The following is a 22,403-nucleotide window of genomic DNA, read 5'->3' as shown; positions in this document are numbered from 1 at the left end:
AAGTGTCTTCTCTTGGGGAGACCAAAAAAATATATATATTTTTTAAGAAAGAGAGTCAACATCAGTTATAATTGCTTTTAGCACATTTTTACACTTTCTGAGCACATCTGTTAGAAAGTTTGTTACAGATAGAGAAATGAGATTAAAATCTCATTTGTTATTTCCTTTTAATTTGTCAACTGAAAGGGGAGAATGAGAGGAAACTAACATTTGTTAGATTACTTCAGCAGGCCCTGAGCTTTGGTACTCCTTTTTTTTTTTTAATATTTATTTATTTTTATTTTTGGACGCGTTGGGTCTTCGTTGCTGCATGCGGGCTTTCTCTAGTTGTGGCAAGCGGGCTACTCTTCGTTGCGGTGCACGGGCTTCTCATTGCGGTGGCTTGTTGTGGAGCATGGGCTCTAGGCTCACGGGCTTCAGTAGTTGTGGCATGTGAGCTTGGTAGTTGTGCCTCGAGGGCTCTAGAGCACAGGCTCAGTAGTTGTGGCACATGGGCTTAGTTGCTCCGTGGCATGTGGGATCTTCGCGGACCAGGGCTCGAACCTGCGTCCCCTGTATTGGAAGGTGGATTCTTAACCACTGGACCACCAGGGAAGTCCCGCTTTGGTACCTTTTTAAAAAACTTTTACGGGCTTCCCTGGTGGCGCAGTGGTTGAGAATCTGCCTGCTAATGCAGGGGACATGGGTTCGAGCCCTGGTCTGGGAAGATCCCACATGCCGTGGAGCAACTGGGCCCGTGAGCCACAATTACTGAGCCTGCGCGTCTGGAGCCTGTGCTGCGCAACAAGAGAGGCCGCAATAGTGAGAGGCCCGCGCACCGCGATGAAGAGTGGCCCCCACTTGCCACAACTAGAGAAAGCCCTCGCACAGAAACGAAGACCCAACACAGCCATAAATAAATATAAAAATAAATAAATAAATAAATAAATAAATAAATAAATAAATAAGACTTTAAAAAAAAAAACTTTTACTTTAATCTTAAGAGGTTGGTCAATATTGTGCCCATTTTATAGATGAGGAGACCAAAGCTTAGAGTGGTAAAATGACTTATTCCGTGCCACACTGCCTATAAATAATGTACAGTTGTGGCATTTTGTTTGGTTTGGTTTTTATATGTAATGAGCCGACTTGGTTTTTCCAATACTGCATTAAGGACATCGGAAAGTCATTGGATTAGAGCTGTAAGACAGTTAAAAAATGTCCAAAAGACACTTAAGACATTTTAAAATAACCAAATTTTTACTGCTTTATTTTATGTATATCAGAAAAATTTGAGTTCAACCTGGGATACAAGTAAGGAACAGGGCTAGAGAATGAAAATAGAAAAGCATAATCTTGGAAACTGGCATCTTTTTTCTTTCTTTTAAGGGAGAGGTTTTTGGTAAGTTTGAATTTTCAGGTATTGATAGTTTTTAAAACAATGCGTAGCCATTTTCCTTTCTCCTCAATTTTATTGAGGTATAATTGACAAATAATGCATAGTCATTTTCAAATCACTTTCAGTCCTATTAGTGGGACATCCACAGTTCCTCTAAACATCTGTGAGAAATTGACTTTGAGATCAGAGACTTTATTTCAAATTCCAACTAGTAGCTTACTAGGTGTATGAATTTAACAGAGTTTTCGAATTTTTCTTTGTAGAACTTTTTAAAATAGGCACTCTGAGACTTGAAACAGTTCTTGAACATGGTTTGGTTCTCAAAATACCAGTTTTGAGGGACTGATTTTTTTTTTTCCAGTTTACTATAAACACATCACCTACTCCAGAAGACCTGATGTTAAGTCAATATGTTTACCGACCCAAGATACAGATTTATAAAGAAGATTGTGAAGCTCTTTGCCAGAAGATTGAAGAGTATGAAAGTTTTCTTTTTTGTGTGTGTTTTGTTGGATGGGTAAATTATCTGTGTGGCAAGGTTTTGATTGGAATAACACCAGCATAGGAAAAGTTGACAGCATTAATTGGCAGTGTGATATGGTATATGGGAAAGAGTTTCAGCTTTGTAGTCAGACAGATGGAAGTTCAATCCTGGCTACAACAGTAGCTGTGTAACCTTAGGTAAGTCATTTAACCTTCATTTCCACATCCATCAATTGAGGATAATACTTACTTAGTAGGTAGAAATGAGCAGTAGAAATAGTGTACATAAAAAGGTTGCATGCCATTCTTAGCAAAGAGTAGGTCCGTAATAAGCAATCATTATTAGATTATGATATCATAAATTGCAAAAGAACATCTTTAAAAGAAGATAATATCCTTTAGAGATTTATATATAGTGCCTAAAATCAAGATTGACTTTGGGTTTATAATTCTATCACATTTGCCCTTGATTTGCATTTATAAAAGAACAAGGTTTTCCTCAGACTATAGTCAGTGGTTTGGTATAAGTAGATGCTGCAGACTAATTTACAAGTTAGGTATATCTAGATTTTCGCAGGTAAATCAAGACTTGCGACTCAAGACAATGTTTATATCATACTTATCTAGAACTGTCAAACTAAATTTGAACCAATCTAACAAATAGAAAAGAAATGAAATAATCTTTTAAGAATCGCGTAGTTTTAAAACTTTTGGTGATGAGCACACTGTAGTGTACATAGATGTCAAAATATAATTTACACATAAAATTTATATAATGTTATAAACTAGTTACCTCAATAAGTAAAAATAATTAAAGGGAATTATGTAGTTTTAAAACTAGAAGTTTAAGATGCTGTTAAATTATAGTACTGCAGATTTGCCTGATTTCTGGCTCGTTCATTCAAGAAATATGTATCGAGCACCTACTATGTGCCAGGCACTGTACTAAGTCCTAGGGTTCATCACTGAACAAGACAAGTTTCTTATCTTCATGTTGTTTAAAAGAGTTGGGTGTCTCAGGATTTGTCTGAGAATGTTTTGTTTTGAATGAAGTAGGCAGATCTTGTATACAATGAAAAGTCTGTTTAGATGTGCTCTACTGTTTGATTTTGCACCTATGTGCCTGTATATATTATCTTCTAACTCTGATAAAAATGTATTTCCTCTACTTATTAACAAGAAACTAATATATGACTTTGCTACTTTTATTAATGGTATTCTATAAAGGTGAGATAAGACCAAACTGAATTGGAAACCTTTACTTAAAATAATAGCTACGGGGCTTCCCTGGTGGCGCAGTGGTTAAGAATCTGCCTGCCAATGCAAGGGACACGGGTTCGAGCCCAGGCCCGGGAAGATTCCACACGCCGCGGAGCAACTAAGCCCGTGCGGCACAACTATGGAAGCCCACGTGCCACAACTACTGAAGCCTGCACGCCTAGAGCCCATGCTCCGCCACAAGAGAAGCCACGACAATAAGAAGCCTGCGCACCGCAACAAAGAGTAGCCCACGCTCACTGCAACTAGAGAAAGCCCGCGCACAGCAACGAAGACCCAATACAGCCATAAATAAATAAATAAATAAATAAATAATTAAATAACAAAAAATAATAACTACAACTTCACAACAATAATGCATTCACAAGCTTTAAGGATTCTCTATAAGCGACATATTTTCATTTTGGAACAAGTTGATGCATTGAGATGAGAAATCTATTTATTTGGGAGGGAAGTTTTTTTTTTTTTTATACATGTCAGTGAGATATTTACTTTTCTTTTTTTTATTTATTTATTTTTTATTTTTGGCTGTGTTGGGTCTTCGTTTCTGTGCGAGGGCTTTCTATAGTTGCGGCAAGCGGGGGCCACTCTTCATCGCGATGCGCGGGCCTCACTATCGCGGCCTCTCTTGCTGCGGAGCAGAGGCTCCAGACGCGCAGGCTCAGTAGTTGTGGCTCACGGGCCTAGTTGCTCCGCAGCATGTGGGATCTTCCCAGACCAGGGCTCGAACCCGTGTCCCCTACATTGGCAGGCAGATTCTCAACCGCTGCGCCACCAGGGAAGCCCTGGGACAGAAGTTTTTGGAATCATAACATTCTTGAACTGTTCAACAAGTGTTGAAATAATCAGGCTGGCCGCTGTTCCTGAGTGAATTCCGCTCTTTATGTAGAAAAGAACTAGGAAAAATTAAGTATTCCTGTAGATCTGAGCTGATTCATTCTAGCTGACTTCTGAACTTCGTGCTAATTAACTTTTCTGTGTTTTAGATTAAAGCTTTCTGCACTGAACCAAGATAAACTGTTCACTGATGTAAATAGGAACCTATGGGAAAAAGTGAGACACTACTCTGATGAGGAGGTACTTTTGTCTCATTTTCTGAATGGGAATCAGTATAGACATTTTGAAAAATGTTTATTGTGAAAGTAGTACCTGTTACTTGGTAATTAGTGATGAGTTCTTTAAAATTTACTTCTCAGATATAATATGTAAACAAGATTTTATTATACATGAATGATTATTAATATATAATCTTTTCATTTGAAATTTATTTAGAGTTCCCTCCTTGTTTGCTTTCAACTTAGATTAAGATGGGGAAGAGATTTACTTTAATTAATTAAATAATAAGCAACTCATTTTATATTTGCCCTAATTAAAGAATTTTATTAACTAAGAGCTGGTCGTTTTCTAATTTGTAATATAAGTGAATTAAAAGTAGGAATCAAAATTGAAATCTTTAGTTCTGGACTTAAACTATTAAATGGTATTAAATTTGCAAATGAGAAGCCTTAGGAATCAGAGTCTAGGATGGGCAAAGCTTAGCACGTAGCAGCTGAACCAGCCTTCCCAGACTATTTGCCTTCTCTAACTCATTTGTTTGAGTTCAGTGTAATCTTTGACTTTCCCTTACAGCTGAAGGCCTTTGGAATTTACCTGAACAAAATAAAATCGCGTTTTACCAAGATGACTAAAGTCTTCACTCACCAAGGAAAAGTGTCCCTGTACAGCAAGCTGGTACAGTCGGCTCAGGTAATTTGAGACAGTTAAGAGCTTAGAAAGATCTATTAAAATTACTTTATAGTGGTTATGGAATACGAAACATGTTCCTTAGGAGACATGTGAATGAGAGCTGGGCAAAAACTTAAAATTGTTCATAAGAGGTGGGGTTCAATTTATTGAAAGTAGTAAATCCTGGCATCTTGAGTAATTCTAGAATATATTTACTAATATGTGCCTATGTGTCATCTCAAATTTGTTATTCATCATACATACTGAAATAAAACAACACAGGATTCTGATCTTCCATTGCTAAGGACTGTGCTGTAGTATTATCTTCCTCATAGTCCATACTTAGCTGTGTTTGTGTGTGCATGTGTTTAAAGTAGCATTTCCCAAAATGATCATCCTTTAAGAAAGGTCTTGCATAAAAAAACTTTCCATTGACAAATAAGTCTGGGAAATGTTACATGCAGTGTCCCCCTTTTGGAGGAATATAATAACTAGCATATTAAAGTCTAAGGTCAGAAATATATATATATATATTTTTTTTTTAGTCTAAAAAGAAAAAAATGCTATAATTCTATTTGACCAGTGTTTCCCAAATTTATTTGACCATAGAACATTTTTCATGAACTCTTTTTAAGTAATATATATTAACATCTTTTATTACATGGAAATGCTAAAATAAAGTACAAAATATGAACTTATATTGATCTGTTATGTATGCTTTAAAAAAAAATTTTTAAGACCAGACTTGAAGTTTTGATCTTTGTTTTAAGATTTGCCTGTTCGTGACTTAGACACAGCAGTTATGTTAGCAGTTTGAACCATTTATAATGTTATAATGTTTTGTTTGAGTTTTAACTTGACAGTCTATGATATTGTGTGTTTAGAACAAGAGGGAGAAGCTTCAGACAAGGATAGATGAGATGGACAGCATACTTCAGAAGATTGATAACTGTCTCACTGAGGTGGAAATAGGTAAAGTATCTTGAATACTTTTCCAAAAGAAAATTTAGTTGTATCTAAACGCTTCCCTACAGTACACATTGCTGGTAGCACTATGCTGAAGCCTTGTATTAGCAGCTTGAGACATTAAATTAGAGCAAATAAAAGCTCCTTTACTGTGGTCATTCATAACACAATCAACAAGAAATGCCCAAGATAATAAGTCTCTTTGGGAAGCTCTTCATAACCTAGACTGTGATATTGTGTTGTTGTTGTTGTTTTAATAAATGAATTTACCTCTGTTTGAAAATTATCTATCCTTTCAGTTTGATCTCTCATGATCCCGACTTGTTAGTATTATCTTGAAACTACTCTCTCAAAGATCACAAAATTTCCCATAATCATCAAATTTGGTAGCCCTCAGTCCTTAGCCATCTAGATGTCTTTCATCATTTGACACTGCTGATTATTCTTTTCTTCCTGAAACTTTCTTTTCCCTGAACTCTATGATACTGCACTACCCTGACCCTATTATTTTCTCCTAGCTGTTCCGTTTAGCTCCTCTGTTGTCCCTTCTCTAACCTCTTGTGTAGGCATTTAGATTTTATCATCCACTCATTTCTATATTCTTTCCCCTAATGCTTTCATCTTCCTTAACAATTATGTTATATGAATAATTCCCAAATTCAGTGAAATTCATCAAGCATTTGTTGAGCACCTACTACATGCCAGATACTGTGCTTAGCATCAGAAAAAAGATATACACAGATTTTTGCCTTTAAGTGGCTTATAATCATTTTGGGTGAGGGCATCTTTAGCCTCTTTCTCTTGAGTTCCAGACTTAATGTTTCCAGCTTCTTGCTGAACCTCTCGGCAAAAGTGTCCTTAAGCACCTCAAACATTATGTGAAAAAATGGAATTTATTGTCTTCCCTTTCCAAAATAAAATCTGAAAACTTGTTCTCTCTATAAACAAGTTCTCTTTCTCATCTCTAACGGCATCACCATTCTTATAAATCGTAAAAGGCTCGAAATTTTATTGTCTTTTAGTCTGTCTTATCAAGTCCTGTCATATCTGCTTCTTCAGTATCCCCTGTGTTCTTTCCCATTCCCATTAAGGCTGTCATTAATTCTGACATGTGCTATTTCAAGTCTTCCAACTAATCTTTCTACACTCTTAATTTCATTCTATCTCTTTCCTGTCCAACGTGCACATTGCTGCCAGATTAATGATTATGAAAGACAGTTTTCATTATGTTACTTCTCTGAAAACTTTTCTTTTCTCTGAAACCTTTCCATTTATTACAACATAAAGTCCAAACTCCTGATCTTTACATTTAACAATCTCTACAATCATTTTCAGATATTCCTTTCTTATATGATTTTACTATTATTCCCTTATACATCCTAAATTCCAACCAAATTTTGTCATTTCTGTGCAGTCCTGCCACTTTGTCTTTGCCTAATGCATTCTCCCTCTATTTTTACCAAAGGACATGTTCTCTATCTTCCTTGAGCTACCATGGCTATTTTGTTAGTACCTCTTATATTACCTATCATACATACTTGTAATTATGGTTACTTTTGTATAGTTTATTTTCCTAAGTAAATTGGAAGCTCCATAGGGGCAAAGATCAGCTTTTATTTTTCTTCATATCCTTCAAAGTTCTTAGCACTATGCTTTGCACAGAATAAGTGCCTAGTACATGTTTTCTGCATTGAATTGATAAGTATATGAATTTCATAGTCTTAAACTGTACCACCCCTTTGTTCATTATTTTGCTTTTTTACTTCATGAAAAAAAATAGAAGCCATTAGGGCCAGAACTTCTAAACTTTCTGCTACCAAACAAACCAAACTTTTATATATTTGTATCAATTCTTTCATCCTTCCTTTTCCCTAAGATCAATGTTTCCACCTAAACTTTGAATTGCAGCCCCTCTTGTCTTCTCAGGAATCTGATAGCACTGATTTTCCCTTATCTGTTGTATATTCAACCTCTCTGCCTCCTCCAATGGATATGTTCACCTCTCTCTTATCTTTAAAAATACCAACAACCACACTCTTTTTCTAGGTACCACTGAATGGCTCCCTATTTCTTTCTTCATTATTCCTTGAGCAAATTACTGAGTACCTGTTATGTGCCTTGTATAGTGCTCGGTGCTAAGAATACTATGGTGATTAAAAACAAACTTTATGCCCTCGTGGAGCTTTTTTTTTTTTTTTTTTGTTTATCAATACTTCCATTACTTTCTTTTTTTTTTTTTTAGTATTTATTTATTTATTTGGCTGTGTCGGGTCTTAGTTGCGGCACACAGGATCTTCGTTGCAGCATGCAGGGTCTTTCGTTGCAGCGTGTGAGCTTCTCTCTAGTTGTGGCGTGCAGGCTTAGTTGCCCCGCGGCATGTGGGATCTTAGTTCCCTGACCAGGGATCAAACCCACGTCCTCTGCATTGGAAGGCAGATTCTTAACCACTGGACCACCGGGGAAGTCCCGCATTACTTTCTTTTAATTCAAACATTTATACACAAAGAAACGTTTCCATGCTTTAATTTTTTAACATAATATACAGAACCACAATACTATTTCAGTTGCAAATCATGGGAGATCACATTCAAATATGCTTGGATTTGACAAGTTGCTATTACAATACTGAGAAAAGATTATAAGAATTAAAATAGTTTTATGGTAACTGCTATGGAAGAGTGGTTCCATGGTGCTATAAGTTCCTGAAACAGAAATCTGACCTAGTCAGGTCAGGAGAGGCTTCCCTCTGAGGAAGTGGCATTTAAGTCAAGATCTGAAGAATAAGTAGGAGTTAAAGTGAGACGGGAGGGGAGAGCCGACTATTCAATATGAATAGCACAGGCAGAAGCCCTTCTATGGGAAAGAATATACCAAGTACAAGGGTCTGAAATAAGGCCAATGTGACTAGAATAGAAAGAGCAAAAGGGAACACAGTCTGAGATGAAGCTGGAGATGTCAGTTTTAGGGGCCAGGCCAAGGAGGGCCTCTTAAGGAGTTTTGAGTTTTTCTAAGAACAGTGAATAGCCATTTGAAGGGTGTTAAGCACTGGCTGCAGTGTAGATACTGGATTTGAATAGATCAAGAGTAATTATAAGAAGTTAAGTAGTTATTGGACTGGTATGGTTAAGAAAGGACAATAGCTTATATTAAGGGAAGCTGGTGGTGGCAAAGGATAAAAGTGGATTCAGAAAATATTTTTGAGGTAAAAATCTAAATTTGGGTTTGGATGTGGGGAGAGAGAAGGCTTTTAAGGATGTTTCCAAGGTTTCATAAACAAATTAAATTTAAAAATGTAAATTTGTGTATGTGCATCTGTATATGTGTATCTGTTCCTGCTTAGTCCATGGGGTTTCCTAACAATAACTTTAATATATACAAATTATATATAAACAGTTTCCCTCTCAGAGTGTCCCCTAAGAAGCTGCTATTGGAGATCATTGCCATATGGCTCAAAGTTCACTTGTCTGCCACTAGAAGCAAGTCTTCGTATGAAATTATTATTATAGCTCAGTGCTTTTTTGGCAAGGAAAGGTGGGGAAAGATGAATGTGAAATATTCTTAACACTTCATTTGGGGACCATCTATTCTTTTCATCTCTGGTTGTTTATTTTTGACTAAGTTATTCTAATGCATGTTGTCTACTTTAGAAACTAAGAATTTGGAGGATGAACAGAAAGACAATCCTGTGGAAGAGTGGGATTCTGAAATGAAGGCTGCAGAGAAAGGTAAGTGAATTAATTAAGGAGATAAATGGGGAGAAAAAATCCCCTGTTCTGAGTTTATTTATTTAGGTAAGATTAGTGAGATAGACTTTTCAATAAAACAGATGATTTTTGTACCAATATTTTAATGTGTACATTCTGATAGATTTGTTTTGTTTTTCTTTTCAAAGAACTGGAACAGCTGAAAACTGAAGAAGAAAAGCTTCAAAGGTTAGTCTTCTGTTTGAGTGTTAGAAAATATGCTAAACTTCACATGGCTAAGTGACTTCCTACCTCCAGAAACTGACAAGCTTGAGGACATGAGTATTGACTAAGACTGAGTCAGGGCTTCTACTGTACTTTGAACTTGACCTTGGAGGCCATCTTAGTCAATAGTATTTTCTAAGCATTTATTGTTTACAGAGCATTAATCCAAGACAGTAGTTCTCAAGCTTGTAAAATATCAGGATCCTATTAAAGAAAATCTAGCATTAAACTGCTTTTATATGGCACTTAAATATAAATAAATATAAAATGAGGTATGTGTTTCTTATACTCTGGATCTTATTTAAGTGTAAGACTAAAAGAAATCAAATACAAATAATGGCAAAACCAAAAAAATTCCAATTGAAAATGTAAATTTGACAGGTGAGAATATCAGTATTTGGCTAAAAATAAATTGATGCTAGCAAAATGACTAACAAATTATAAGTTCTATTTAGCTCTAATAAACTAAACAAAACCAAACGCAGGCACCGAAATTATGTCATGTCTCAGTTTTAAGGTGGGCATTCTTTTTTTTTTTTTTTAAATCATTTATTTATCTATGGCTGCATTGGGTCTTTGTTGCTGCGTGTGGGCTTTGTCTAGTTGCCGTGAGCGGGGGCTACTCTTTGTTGTGGTGCGCGGGCTTCTCATTGTGGTGGCTTCTCTTGTGGAGCGCGGGCTTCAATCGTTGTGGCTCGCGGGCTCTAGAGTGCAGGCTCAGTAGTCGTGGCGCACGGGCTTAGTTGCTCCGCGGCATGTGGGATCTTCCCAGACCAGGGCTTGAACCCATGTCCCCTGCATTGGCAGGTGGATTCTTAACCGCTGCGCCACCAGGGAAGTCCCAAGGTGGGCATTCTTACGATCTACATTATGCTTACATTTTTAACATCAAAATGAAAATGTAAATCTTAATAATAATCTTAAAGAACATGTGAACCCCTAAGAATATCTTCATGGATCCCAATTTGAGAGCCATTGATTTAGGCCTTTCTCAATTAGACCCAAACTTCTAGTTTAATGCTTATTAAAAAAAACAACAACAACTAAGAATGCAAAATGGATGTCATACACCTCACTGGGGAGCCATTTAGCACATGACTTTTTGTCATAAACTTTTAATGAAGTCTGAATTCTCTAACAGTGGCCTTATCTTTCTCTAAATACCTGGTTTGATTTGCAGAAATCTCTTAGAGCTGGAGGTACAGAAAAAGCAGACCCTTGCTCAAATAGACTTTGTGCAAAAACAAACAAATAGAACTGAAGAGCTACTGGATCATTTGAGGTAAGGAAAAGTAGGTGGCATTAATTACGTTTTATCCTGTACCTTCATGGTTGTCTAAATCCACTAGTGCAGTTGACATGTGTTTGTAATGTGTATCACTGTTTTTAACCTATAATACAATCCATTTTCAAAAAAAAGAGTTAATATATTCAACACTAAGCTGAAAGTATACAAGGTGGGAGAGCTATGGAATTATAATTTTAAAATATTCTATATTTTATATTGCCTAGACTTGGTTTTTCTCTGATATACAACTCAAGATTAAGTCCATTCTTATTTCTTTTAAAAGCGTAAGTTTGCATATTCACAATATTGGAATTAAAATAATGATTGTCTCCCAAGCCAGTAGAAAACTCCAGCAGCTGCTTATGGTACTATTCAGCTGGTATAAGAAGTTAACTCTTTTCTTTTATCTCAAAAAGTTTTTTTTTGGTCTTGTTTATTCTCTCTTCAGCTTGTCTGAATGGGATGTCATTGAGTGGAGTGATGATCAAGCTATATTCACCTTTCTTTATGACACAGTAGAACTCACCATCACCTTTGGAGAGCCAGTAGGTGAGTAGCAAGAATAAGATAATTCCCCTGCACATAAATGTATGGCTAAACTTACTAAAGATTCATATCTCTATTTTAATATAATAACTATTGACATAATAAAAGCACTGCTGAAAATCTTAAAAGAGGCAATCACTTTAATTAGTGATAATAGAATTTTATTTTATTAAATAAAAAATAAAATAAAAATTCAGCTAGTGAAAGTTGCCCTTTGTCAAATTACATTAGATAGAAATTTTGCCTATCCAAAATAATGGATCAACATGCTATTCACATCTGTTTACTCTGAGTTCCTTTTTTCCATCTGTCTTTTGTGATAGAGAATTTACTCTAATGGCTGATGATTCTTGACTGGTTGATTTTTGTATATAAGTTAACCTAAAAAGCTAATTGGAAATTCTGTGTGTATTGGTAGGTTTATCAAAGTAGGTAGACATCACTATATGGTAACTTAACAGAGTCCTAGCTATTTTGTTAAAATCTCCTGTCAGTATCTTTAGATCTTTTCTCTTGAAACAGATAGCTTCAGCATGGCCAACCCTGGGTGATCATGGCCAAATTGAAACTTAGGATCTTTATAATCACCCAGCCTCCAAGCCCAATTCTCCTTAAAAGTTCCTGGGAATTCCCTGGCAGTCCAGTGGTTAGGACTCGGAGCTTTCACTACTATGGCCCCGGGTTCAGTCCCAGGTTGAGGAACTAAGATCCCACAAGCCGCATGGTGTGGCCCCCCCAAAAAAGTTATTTTTCTAAGTGAATACCATCAACTTCTGTTCAGGTTCAAAATTAAAACTTAGGAATCACTCTATACCTCTTTCTTTATTTTTATTTCTTTATTTTTGGCTGCGTTGGGTCTTCGTTGCTGCGCGCGGGCTTTCTCCAGTTGCGGCAAGTGGGGGCTACTCTTCGATGTGGTGTGCGGGCTTCTTATTGCATGCAGTGGCTTCTCTTGTTGCGGAGCACGGGCTCTAGGCGCATGGGCTTCAGTAGTTGTGGCACGCAGGCTCAGTAGCTGTGGCTTGCGGGCTCTAGAGCGCAGGCTCAGTAGTTGTGGCGCATGGGCTTAGTTGCTCCGCGGCATGTGGGATCTTCCCAGACCAGGGCTCAAACCCTTGTCCCCTTCATTGGCAGGCGGATTCTTAACCACTGCACCACCAGGGAAGTCCCTATACCTCTTTCTTCCTCACCAGGCATATCTAAATCAAGAATAAGACTTAATGATTTTAATTTAATATTCATCTACTTTTTTGTGTCTCTTCTGTCAATAGTCATCCCTCATCTAAATGACTACAGTAACACTATAGGTGGTCTTTCTGGATCTTTTCCTTTTCCTCTCCAATTCTTTCTCCTTCCTGTAGCAATAGTGATTGTTGGGCTTCCCTGGTGGCGCAGTGGTTAGGAATCCGCCTGCCAATGCATGGGACACGGGTTTGGGCCCTGGTCCGGGAAGATCCCACATGCCGCGGAGCAACTAAGCCCGTGCGCCACAACTACTGAGCCTGCGCTCTAGAGCCCGTGAGCCACAACTACTGAAGCCCATGTGCCTAGAGCCCGTGCTCCGCAACAAGAGAAGTCACCACGATGAGATGCCTGTGTACCGCAACAAAGAGTAGCCCCTGCTCGCCACAACTAGAGAAAGCCCACGTGCAGCAACAAAGACACAACACAGCAAAAAATAAAAATAAATAAAATAAAATGAAATTTAAAAAATAGTGATTGTTTAAAATTTTATCATGCACCTCCTACTCTTAGACTAACGATCAAAATACTAATATAGCCTGTAAGGCCCTGCATGAATTGAATTTTTCCTCCTTTTCCTGCCTCATTTTACACTGTTCTCTGCACGTCAGCCACAATGGATTTCTTTCATTTCCTTAAAAGATCATGGTCTTTCATGCTCAGTCATATTCCATCCTACCTCAGGACATTCATACTGATGTTTCTTATGCCTAGAAGCTCTTTCCCCTGTCTTAGTCCTTCTGGGCTGCCATTTTTAAAACACCATAAACTGAGTAGCTTATAAACAACTACTGGAGGCTGGAAGTCCAGTTCTGGAGGCCAGAAGTCCAAGATAAGGATTCCAGCAGAGTCAGGCAAGGGCCCTCTTCCAGGTTGCAGACTTTTCATTGTATCCTCACATGACTGAAGGCCTAGTTAGCTCTCCAGGGTCTCTGTTGTAAGAGCACTAATCCCATTTCTGAGGGCTCCACCCTCATGATCTAAGCAACTCCCAAAGGTCCCAGCTCCTAATACTATCACACTGGGCATTAGGATTTCAGCCTATGAATTTCAGACCATAGCACCTCCTCTTCACTAAATAAATGTCTACTAATAGTCCTTAAGAGCTCAGCTAAATTATCACTTTCTCAGGAAAGTTTTCCCTGACTCTCCTTTACTCATTCCCTCCACTACTTGCCCTCCTGGTATGTGTTATCATTGCTTCCTGCAGTTTTCTTAATTGAGCTTATTATAGTTTGTAGTTCTTGGTATGTTTATTAGTACAATTATCTGTGTGTCCCCCTGAGTTGTAAGCTTCTTTAGAGCATAGACTGATCGTGTCTGTTTGTCTCACTGTCATATCCACGGTGCCTAATACATAGAAAATAATCAACAAAGTGAAAAGAATCAGAATTTGAGATACAGGAGATAACTCTGCTGTCTGGAAGAGCAATCAGCTCTCCTGGCTACCTAAAATTCATTACTATAATGCTGAAAGCATACATGATTTTCACTGTATTGTTACAAAGATAGTAGGTCTGGGGAGGTCATAGTCATTTTCTTTACATGGTTCCTGAAAATAATATTATCTTCACACAGAAGTTAGGGATCGAAGGAGGAGGCCCTGATAAATTACAAAAATGTTCCACACCTTAAATGTCATTTAAAGGCCTGCCAGTTAATATAGTTCAGCATTCTCATGGGAAACTTTGCATACACAGAGAATAATATGATTCAAGGATAAACCTTCAGCTGCCTGTGAAAAAAACCTTGCTACCCAGAAAGAGGAGGAGTCTAAAGCACTGAGTTATATGTGGCTTTGAATCAGATAATAAAAAGAAATACTATCCTTGTGTTGGTTTTTCCTAGTTGGTCTCCGTTTCCTGGACAAGGCTTGTAGGAAGATTGTTGACCTGAATTTTCAATCTCTGTTAGATGGTAAGTTCAAAACATTTAAACCAACAAGACTTTGTTGGAAATTTACAAGTGTATATTGCTCCTTGAGAACTCTTTTACATACTAAATTAAATATAAACACCAACAATAATAATAATTTGTTCTTAGAAATGTGTATTAGACCTAAAACTGCTTGGGTATTGTTCCAAATATTGGGTGGGTTTTAAAAGAAATTTTTTAAAAAAGTTATTACTAGATCTTGAACAATGGTTAATAATAGCTATTTCCATAATTTACAAATTACCATTATGACTACTTACTCTGTATCAGGCATGTGTACTACTTACATCAACACTACTCCCCATTTTACAGTTAGGGAACTACAGCTCAAAAGAAGTAAGTATTGTGTTTAGGATCACTCAGGTAGTAAGGAAAGCCAGAATTTAAACTCACAGTTATGTTACATTTAAGCCTATACTTTTAACTAAGTTCTAGTCTATATGTGATAAAGGCTTGAGTTTATATCAGAATGTCTTATGTTCACTATATATGTTGATTTATGTGTTTGAAAATAAAATGGAGAAGATACTTAGACACCTAGTAGTTTGAAGGTATTTCTAGTTAATATTTCTAGCTTGTGTTTATAAATATATATAAAATATATGAATAATAAGTAATACCCTGCTTTTGATTTTTTTTTTCCCCTTCCTCAGAGGATAAAGCTCCTCCTTCCTCCCTTTTAGTTCATAACCTTATTTTCCAGTACATTGAGCAACAGCAATCCTGGAAGAAGAAATGTACAACACAGCATCAGGTACCCAAGGTAAATTCCCATTGAAGTATTTAAAGGAAAATTATGTTAACTGTCCCAAACAGCAGAACTGAAATTTTATATATGTAATAGTGTATCCTGAAATGATAAATACAGTAAAGTGTTTACCTTTGGGGGGTTCTTTATAAAAGAGCCACTAAACACTGAAATGTTTTCATACTCTCATTTTTTTTTTTTTTCCTATTTTTCCCAGATGCTTCAAGAAATCTCACTGGTAGTGAGCCATTGCAAACTTCTTGGAGAGGAGATTGAGTTTTTAAAGCGATGGGGACCAAATTATAACCTAATGAACATAGCTGTGAATAATACTGAGTAAGTGTGTTAGTTCCCTAGGGCTGCCATAACAAAGTACTACAAACTGGGTGGCTTAAACAACAGAAATTTATTGTCTCACAGCTCTGGAGGCTGAAAGTCTAAGATTGAGGTGTCAGCAGGGTCAGTTCCTTCTGATGGCTGTGAAAGAGAATCTTTTCCATGCCTCCCTCCTAACTTCTGGTGATTTGCTGGCAGTCTTTTGGCATTCCTTGGTTGTAAATATATAATCCCAATAGCTCCTTTCATTTTCACATGACATTCTTCCTGTGTGCATGTCTGTGTCCAAATGTTCCCCCTTGATTAGGACACCAGTCATTCTGGATTAGGGGCCCCCACCCTACTCCAGGAGGACCTCATCTTAATTAATTAAATCTGCAATGACTCTATTTACAAATTAGTTCATATTCTGATGTCCTGGGGATTAGGGCTTCAACACATGAATTTTTAGGGGACACAACTCAATCTATAACAGTAAGTAATTTGTTGAAAACTTATTAAAATAATTTATTTTATTAACTTTCATGACTAATGAAAATACAACCATAATAACACTTTGTTGCAGTTGTTTTACTCTCTATTTGTTTGATAAGGACAAGAAATGATTTATACCAAAGTTTCTCATGCCAGTATAAAAGGAAAATGTATTTGTGTTTCATTCTATTTTTGTTTTGTATTTTTAATTGAGGATCTTGTCTTTTACAGATTGAGGCTTTTATTCTGCAGCTCAGCAGCATTTGCAAAGTTTGAGATAACTTTGTCTCTCTCAGCCCATTACCCATCTGTCCCATTACCTTTCTCTATTCAAAATCACCTTGGAAACATTGGGTGAGTAAAAGGCCAGCAGAAAAGGGCCCCCAACTACTTTTTTACCTTTGTTATATCTTTTGAAAGATCTCTCAAAGTGGTCAGAAAATGGATAGACCATAGTGAAAGCCAAATGTCACCTCTATCTGACTTCATTTTGAAGAATTTGTTCTTTTAAAGTCAGTGACCTTCATTGCTATCTCCAGTGGATGCTGGAGACAGCTGGTCTATTTTTTTATACTTGCTCCACTTTTTGAACACCCCTACCTAAACAGGAATCAAGAAGGATAAAAATCCTGCATAAGCTTAGCCCAGATCATATTTGAACAACTTTTATGGGGCAGTCGTAGTGCTTTTCTCAATTAGTCTGTGGAAACAGACCTAAAAATATTTCATTTCTACTGTATATTTTGTGACTTTTTGGACACACTGCTGACAGATTGTAAAGTGACAGAGTTTAGAATATGCCCACCTCAAATCCATCAGCAAACACCAACAGATATTTATAGCCAGAGAAAGCAGCTAAGTCAAGATACCTCACAATTATATACAGAATTGGTTCTTAGGCCTTATTTTTGGAATCTCAGTTTAAACTGGACAATCTAGTTATTTCCAGAAATACCTATTTGTGCTTCCTAGCAGACTCAGAAACTGTACTCAAAAATATGAATTCCACTGAAATTAAGACAAGTTTCCAGAAAAATTAAGTAACCTTTTGTTCTTTCCAGCCAAGATGAAATCGCTGCCATTCTATCTAAAGCACCACTGGAAGACAACTACCTAAAGAATGTAGTCAAGCAAATTTACCAAGTTCTGCTTCAGGACTGACTGCCCTTTCTACCAGTAGACCCATGGACTACAGTTGTAACAATCAAGCACAGTACACTAAATAACAATGTTATGTCAGAGTCTCCATTGCTGTTTAATCTTCATCTTTAGGTCACAGAAGCCTAAAATTTCTTCTGATGATGTTATAGTTAATTTGTATGGTTTTTAAATTTCTGGAGTCAGGAATAATGAAGGCCTCAAATAGCCTGCTGTCAAGTTACTCACCTTTCTACCAAAGGTTTAAGTAGTAGAACACTTAGGGGAAATTTCTCCTAACTAAAGTTGTGCTCTCCGCTTTAGTACAAGCCCTAAGGAGTAACTTTTAAGTATAAGAAGAGGTGTCACCACCGACAAAAACATTAGCCATCTTCCATATATAGGGCTATGATTTTTAGTTGCTGGCTTCTGCCTACCAGGTATTTCTGGGGTAGTCATGTCTGTCTACCAACCACTCATCCTCCTTTTGCTCCATTCCAGAGATGTTATTAAGAGAAAGCAATAGCACTCAGCTATTGGAATGGTTGCCGTCTTTTCTCGAAGACCTTGCCTTTTAAATAGTGTCTATTAGTATTTTCCTAATAAATATAATTTTGTAGGGAAAGTTAATTCATTTTTGGTCCAATACATATATGTAAATATATTAATATTGTTCTTGTGTTTGTGAGGTAGTAAGGAGATGTATATAGAAATACAAAAAGATGTATAGACACCCTTCTGCCTGGGCAGTTTCTATCTTTCTGAAGGATGCTTTACAGCAAGATTCTCAGTCTCCTTTTATTTAATAACCAGCTTCAAACAATATCACACCCAAAATACAGGTTTGTCAAGTTTTGGCAATAGTAATGAACTTAATATAAGTATTGGTTTCTGAAGCCATACATTTCTCATACACAAAGATAAGCACGTCATTGATATTGAATGATCAGTATTATCTGTAAGATAGACAAATATGAAAAAACTTCACCCAATCTTTAGTCAAATCCTAATCATGATAATTTTTGTTTCTCTTATATTGAAGCCTAAACTAAAATATATTTGCATTTTTAAACTAGTTCGTCTTAATATTTTGCTTTATACTTTAGGATGGGGTTAAAGACCTATGGGTCCCACGAATGTTATCTGCCCTCTTGATTGGCTTTTACTTCGGAGCTACTTTGTCAAAAGAGCAACTGGTCTTTTAAGCTTCAAAAGTCAACATAAAACTCATTTGCCATAAAAATCAAGATGTAGATGTTCCCTATTTCTGTGAACTCCTTGAAAAACTTAAAAGTCACCAATATGGTCTATTTCTCATGAAACTTAACTTAGTTTTCTTACTGGAGTTATTTCTTTTCTGTAAAGCTAAAAAATAGAAGTTTTGTTTTATGCATTTTGGTAACCTGGAATGACCAGTTCCCAGAATGATTTGGCTTGTAATGATGGTCTCTGCTTTCTTGGGCTTGGAGTACATAATTGTAATATTGACCTAGTTATTTGCTTTTGTATTTGTTCAAAGTATTGGTTATTTTTATAAAATTCTTTGGAAGTTTTTCCTCTACTGATTGGAAGCAGATTAGTTTTTGTGCTATTAAAATGAGCTTATTATATGAAATATTTTAAAAACAGTGTCTCTTCATGAAGTTTTTTTTTTTTTTAACCATGTATCCAATACATCTTTGACGATATGCCAACGAAAGCTCCATTTAGGAACACCCACCTATTTGAAAACTCAGATAAGATTAAAGTATGTCAGGACCTTAATGAAAGAACCAGGTACAAACCGTAGTTATCCTTATGTCTCTAAAGGACAGTAAAAGAAAACTATTTTGAAGTTCCTTAGGAAACTACCACTTCTTATGAGTTAATGGAGCGGTTCTCAAAGTATAGTCCCTAGACCAGCAGCAGCAGCCTCACCCCAAAGCTGCTGAATTAGAAATGCTAAGGGAGGGGACCAGCAATCTGGGTTGTTGGGGTTTTTTTACTTTCCTTTTTTCAAAACAACTTTATTGAAGTATAATTTACATATGATTCATCATTTTTTTTTAAATTAATTAATTTATTTTTATTTTTGGCTACGTTGAGTCTTCATTGCTGTGTGCGGGCTTTCTCTAGTGGCGGCGAGCAGGACCTACTCTTCGTTGCGGTGTGCAGGCTTCTCATTGCTGTGACTTCTCTTGTTGCGGAGCACAGGCTCTAGGCACGCAGGCTTCAGTAGTTGTGGCTCGCAGGTTCTAGAGCGCAGGCTCAGTAGTTGTGGTGCATAGGCTTAGTTGCTCTACAGCATGTGGTATCTTCCTGGACCAGGGCTCGAACCCATGTCCCCTGTATTGGCAGGCGGATTCTTAACCACTGCGCCACTGGTGAAGTCCCTGACCCATCATTTAAAGTGCCCTAATGAATGGTTTTTAGTATATTCACAGATACGTGCAACCATCACAATTTTAGAACATTTTAATCACCTCAAAAAAGAAACCCCACTTTTCAACAAATGGTGCTGGGAAAATTGGATATCTACATACAAAAGAATGAAGTTGTACTCTTACACCATATGCAAAAATTAACTCAAAATGAATCAAAGATATAAATGTAAGAGCTAAAACTCTAAAACTTAGAAGAAAACAGGGGAAAAGCTTCATGACATTGGATTTGGTAATGATTTCTTAGATATGACACCAAAAGCCCAGGCAACAAAAGTGAAAATAGATAAATAGAACTATCAAAATTTAAAACTTGTGCATCAAGGGACATAATCAACAGAGTGGAAAGGTAATGTATAGAATGGGAGAAAATATTTGCAAATAATATATCTGATAAGGGCTAAATATCCAGAATACACAAAGGACTTCAATAACAAAAACAAACCAAAAAAAAATATCACCCAATTTAAAAATAGGCAAAGGACTTGAATAGACATTTCTCCAAAGATGATACACAAATGGCCAACAAGCACATGAAAAGATGTGCATTATTTGCATTAGGGAAATGCAAATTGAAACCAAAATGAGATACCACTCACACCCACTACAATGACTGTAATCAAAAAGAAGATGGGGACTTCCCTGGTGGTCCAGTGGTTAAGACTCTGAGTCCCCACTAAAAGGGGCACCGGTTCGATCCCTGGTCAGGGAACTAAGATCCTGCACGCCCACGCAGTGCGGCCCCAAAAAAAGAGGGAAAAAGACAAGATAACAAGTGTTGACAAGGATGCAGAAAAATCGGAACCCTTGTGCACTGTTGAATTGATGGGAATGTAAAATTATGCAGCTGCTATGGAAAACAGCATGGTAGTTACTCAAAAATTAAAAGAATTACCATGTGATGTAGCAATTCTACTTCTGGGTATATACCCAAAAGACGTGAAAGCAGGAACTCTAACATATTTGTACACTCACGTTCATAGCATATTTACTGATAGGCAATTTCAGTGTCTATCAGTTGATGAATGGATAAATAAAATATGTTATATACATAAAATGGAATATTATTCAGCCTTAAGGAAAAAAAAATTCTGACACATGCCACAACATATATGAATCTTGAGGATATTATGCAAAGTGAAATGAGCCAGTCACAAAAAGATGAATACTGCGTGATTCCACTTACTTGAGATACTGAGTGTGGTCAAATTCATAGACACAAAGTGGAAGGGGCAGGGAATGAGGAATTCCTGTTTAATACGTATAGAGTTTCACTTTTGTAGGATGAAAAAGAGTTCTAGAGATTGCACAACAATGTGAATGTACTTAACACTACTGAAATGTACACTTAAAAATGGTTAAGATGTCAAATTTTGTGTATTTTACCACAATTAAAAAAAGAAATCCATAGGTGTTGCTATGGAAACAGACAGGACCTAGGAACCAGGCTTCATGGTTATTATATTCTGCCAGGAGTGTAACATGTTTTACCCAAGGAGGACAAAGAGAACCGCATTCTTCTCTACGCATGCCAGAATTGTGATTACCAGCCAGAGAAGAAAAACGAGGCATCATCTACGTCAGCAAAATAACACAACTGACCCAGAACATCACTGACGTGTCCCAGGACCAGACGTTGCCGGGAACCGAGCACTACCGCTGCCAAAAGTGTGGCCACAAGGAGGCAGTGTTCTTCCAGTCGCACAGAGCCAGGGCTGAGGATGCCATGAACCTGCACTACCTGTGCAGGGCCCCACACTTTGGCCACCACTGGAGTGAGTGAACCCCTTCAGCCCCACATGTATAAATGCTGGGTTCCTGCGTGCAAAACAAACAAAAAGCAAAACCCATAGCCTTTAGGTATTGCCCCCTATCTTCACATCACTCTGACCCACCCTACCCCTAAAGCAACTAGTAATCTTTTTTTTTTTTTTAATAGCTCTTTATTGGAGTATAATTGCTTCACGATACTGTGTTAGTTTCTGTTGTACAACAAAGTGAATCAGCCTTATGCATGCACATGTCTTCATATCCCCTCCCTCTTAAGCCTCCCTTCCATCCTCCCTATCCCACCCCTCTAGGTCATCGTAAAGCACCATATAATCTACTTTTTATTACTATGACTTTGCCTATTCTAGACCTTTCATATTAATGGGAGCATATAATATGTGATATTTTATGACTGGTTTCTTTCATTTAGCATAATGTTGGAAGGTTCAGTCAAGTTATGTATCAGCTTCATTCATTCCTTTTTATGGCCAAATAATATTTCATTGCTTGAATATACCACATTTTATTTATACGTGATTAGAGTAATGGGATTTTAGAGATTACACAAGCAACAAATATATATATACAAATTAGACTTCATCAAAATAAAAAACTTTTGTGCATTAAAGAATATCAAAGTGAAAAGACAATCTAAAGAATGAGAAAAGATAATTATGAGTCATATATCTGAGAAGGATCAAGTATCCAG

At 36.9% G+C, this 22,403-nt stretch overlaps 1 protein-coding gene and 1 pseudogene across 2 annotated transcripts in view; both read left to right on the top strand.

The window, feature by feature from the left end:
• KNL1 (kinetochore scaffold 1) overlaps positions 1-19,086 on the top strand; it is a 66,083-nt gene extending 46,997 nt beyond the window's left edge. For both annotated transcript variants that reach the window (XM_036844895.1, XM_036844894.1), the window contains exons 14-26: positions 1,740-1,855; positions 4,126-4,216; positions 4,769-4,885; positions 5,749-5,836; positions 9,478-9,555; positions 9,723-9,762; positions 10,979-11,080; positions 11,535-11,635; positions 14,723-14,791; positions 15,463-15,572; positions 15,775-15,893; positions 16,599-16,721; positions 17,429-19,086. In XM_036844895.1, coding sequence (XP_036700790.1) covers positions 1,740-1,855; positions 4,126-4,216; positions 4,769-4,885; positions 5,749-5,836; positions 9,478-9,555; positions 9,723-9,762; positions 10,979-11,080; positions 11,535-11,635; positions 14,723-14,791; positions 15,463-15,572; positions 15,775-15,893; positions 16,599-16,721; positions 17,429-17,528 — 1,254 coding nt within the window. In that variant the 3' untranslated portion in view covers positions 17,529-19,086. The remainder of the gene's footprint in view (positions 1-1,739; positions 1,856-4,125; positions 4,217-4,768; positions 4,886-5,748; positions 5,837-9,477; positions 9,556-9,722; positions 9,763-10,978; positions 11,081-11,534; positions 11,636-14,722; positions 14,792-15,462; positions 15,573-15,774; positions 15,894-16,598; positions 16,722-17,428) is intronic.
• Positions 19,087-21,343: 2,257 nt separating this feature from the next.
• LOC118891205 lies at positions 21,344-21,707 on the top strand (annotated as a pseudogene).
• The last annotated feature ends 696 nt before the right edge of the window (positions 21,708-22,403 follow it).

This window comes from Balaenoptera musculus, chromosome 2 (assembly GCF_009873245.2).
Source record: "Balaenoptera musculus isolate JJ_BM4_2016_0621 chromosome 2, mBalMus1.pri.v3, whole genome shotgun sequence".
In the NCBI taxonomy this organism is placed as follows: domain Eukaryota; kingdom Metazoa; phylum Chordata; class Mammalia; order Artiodactyla; family Balaenopteridae; genus Balaenoptera; species Balaenoptera musculus.
This window is presented reverse-complemented; position numbering and strand designations above follow the sequence as displayed.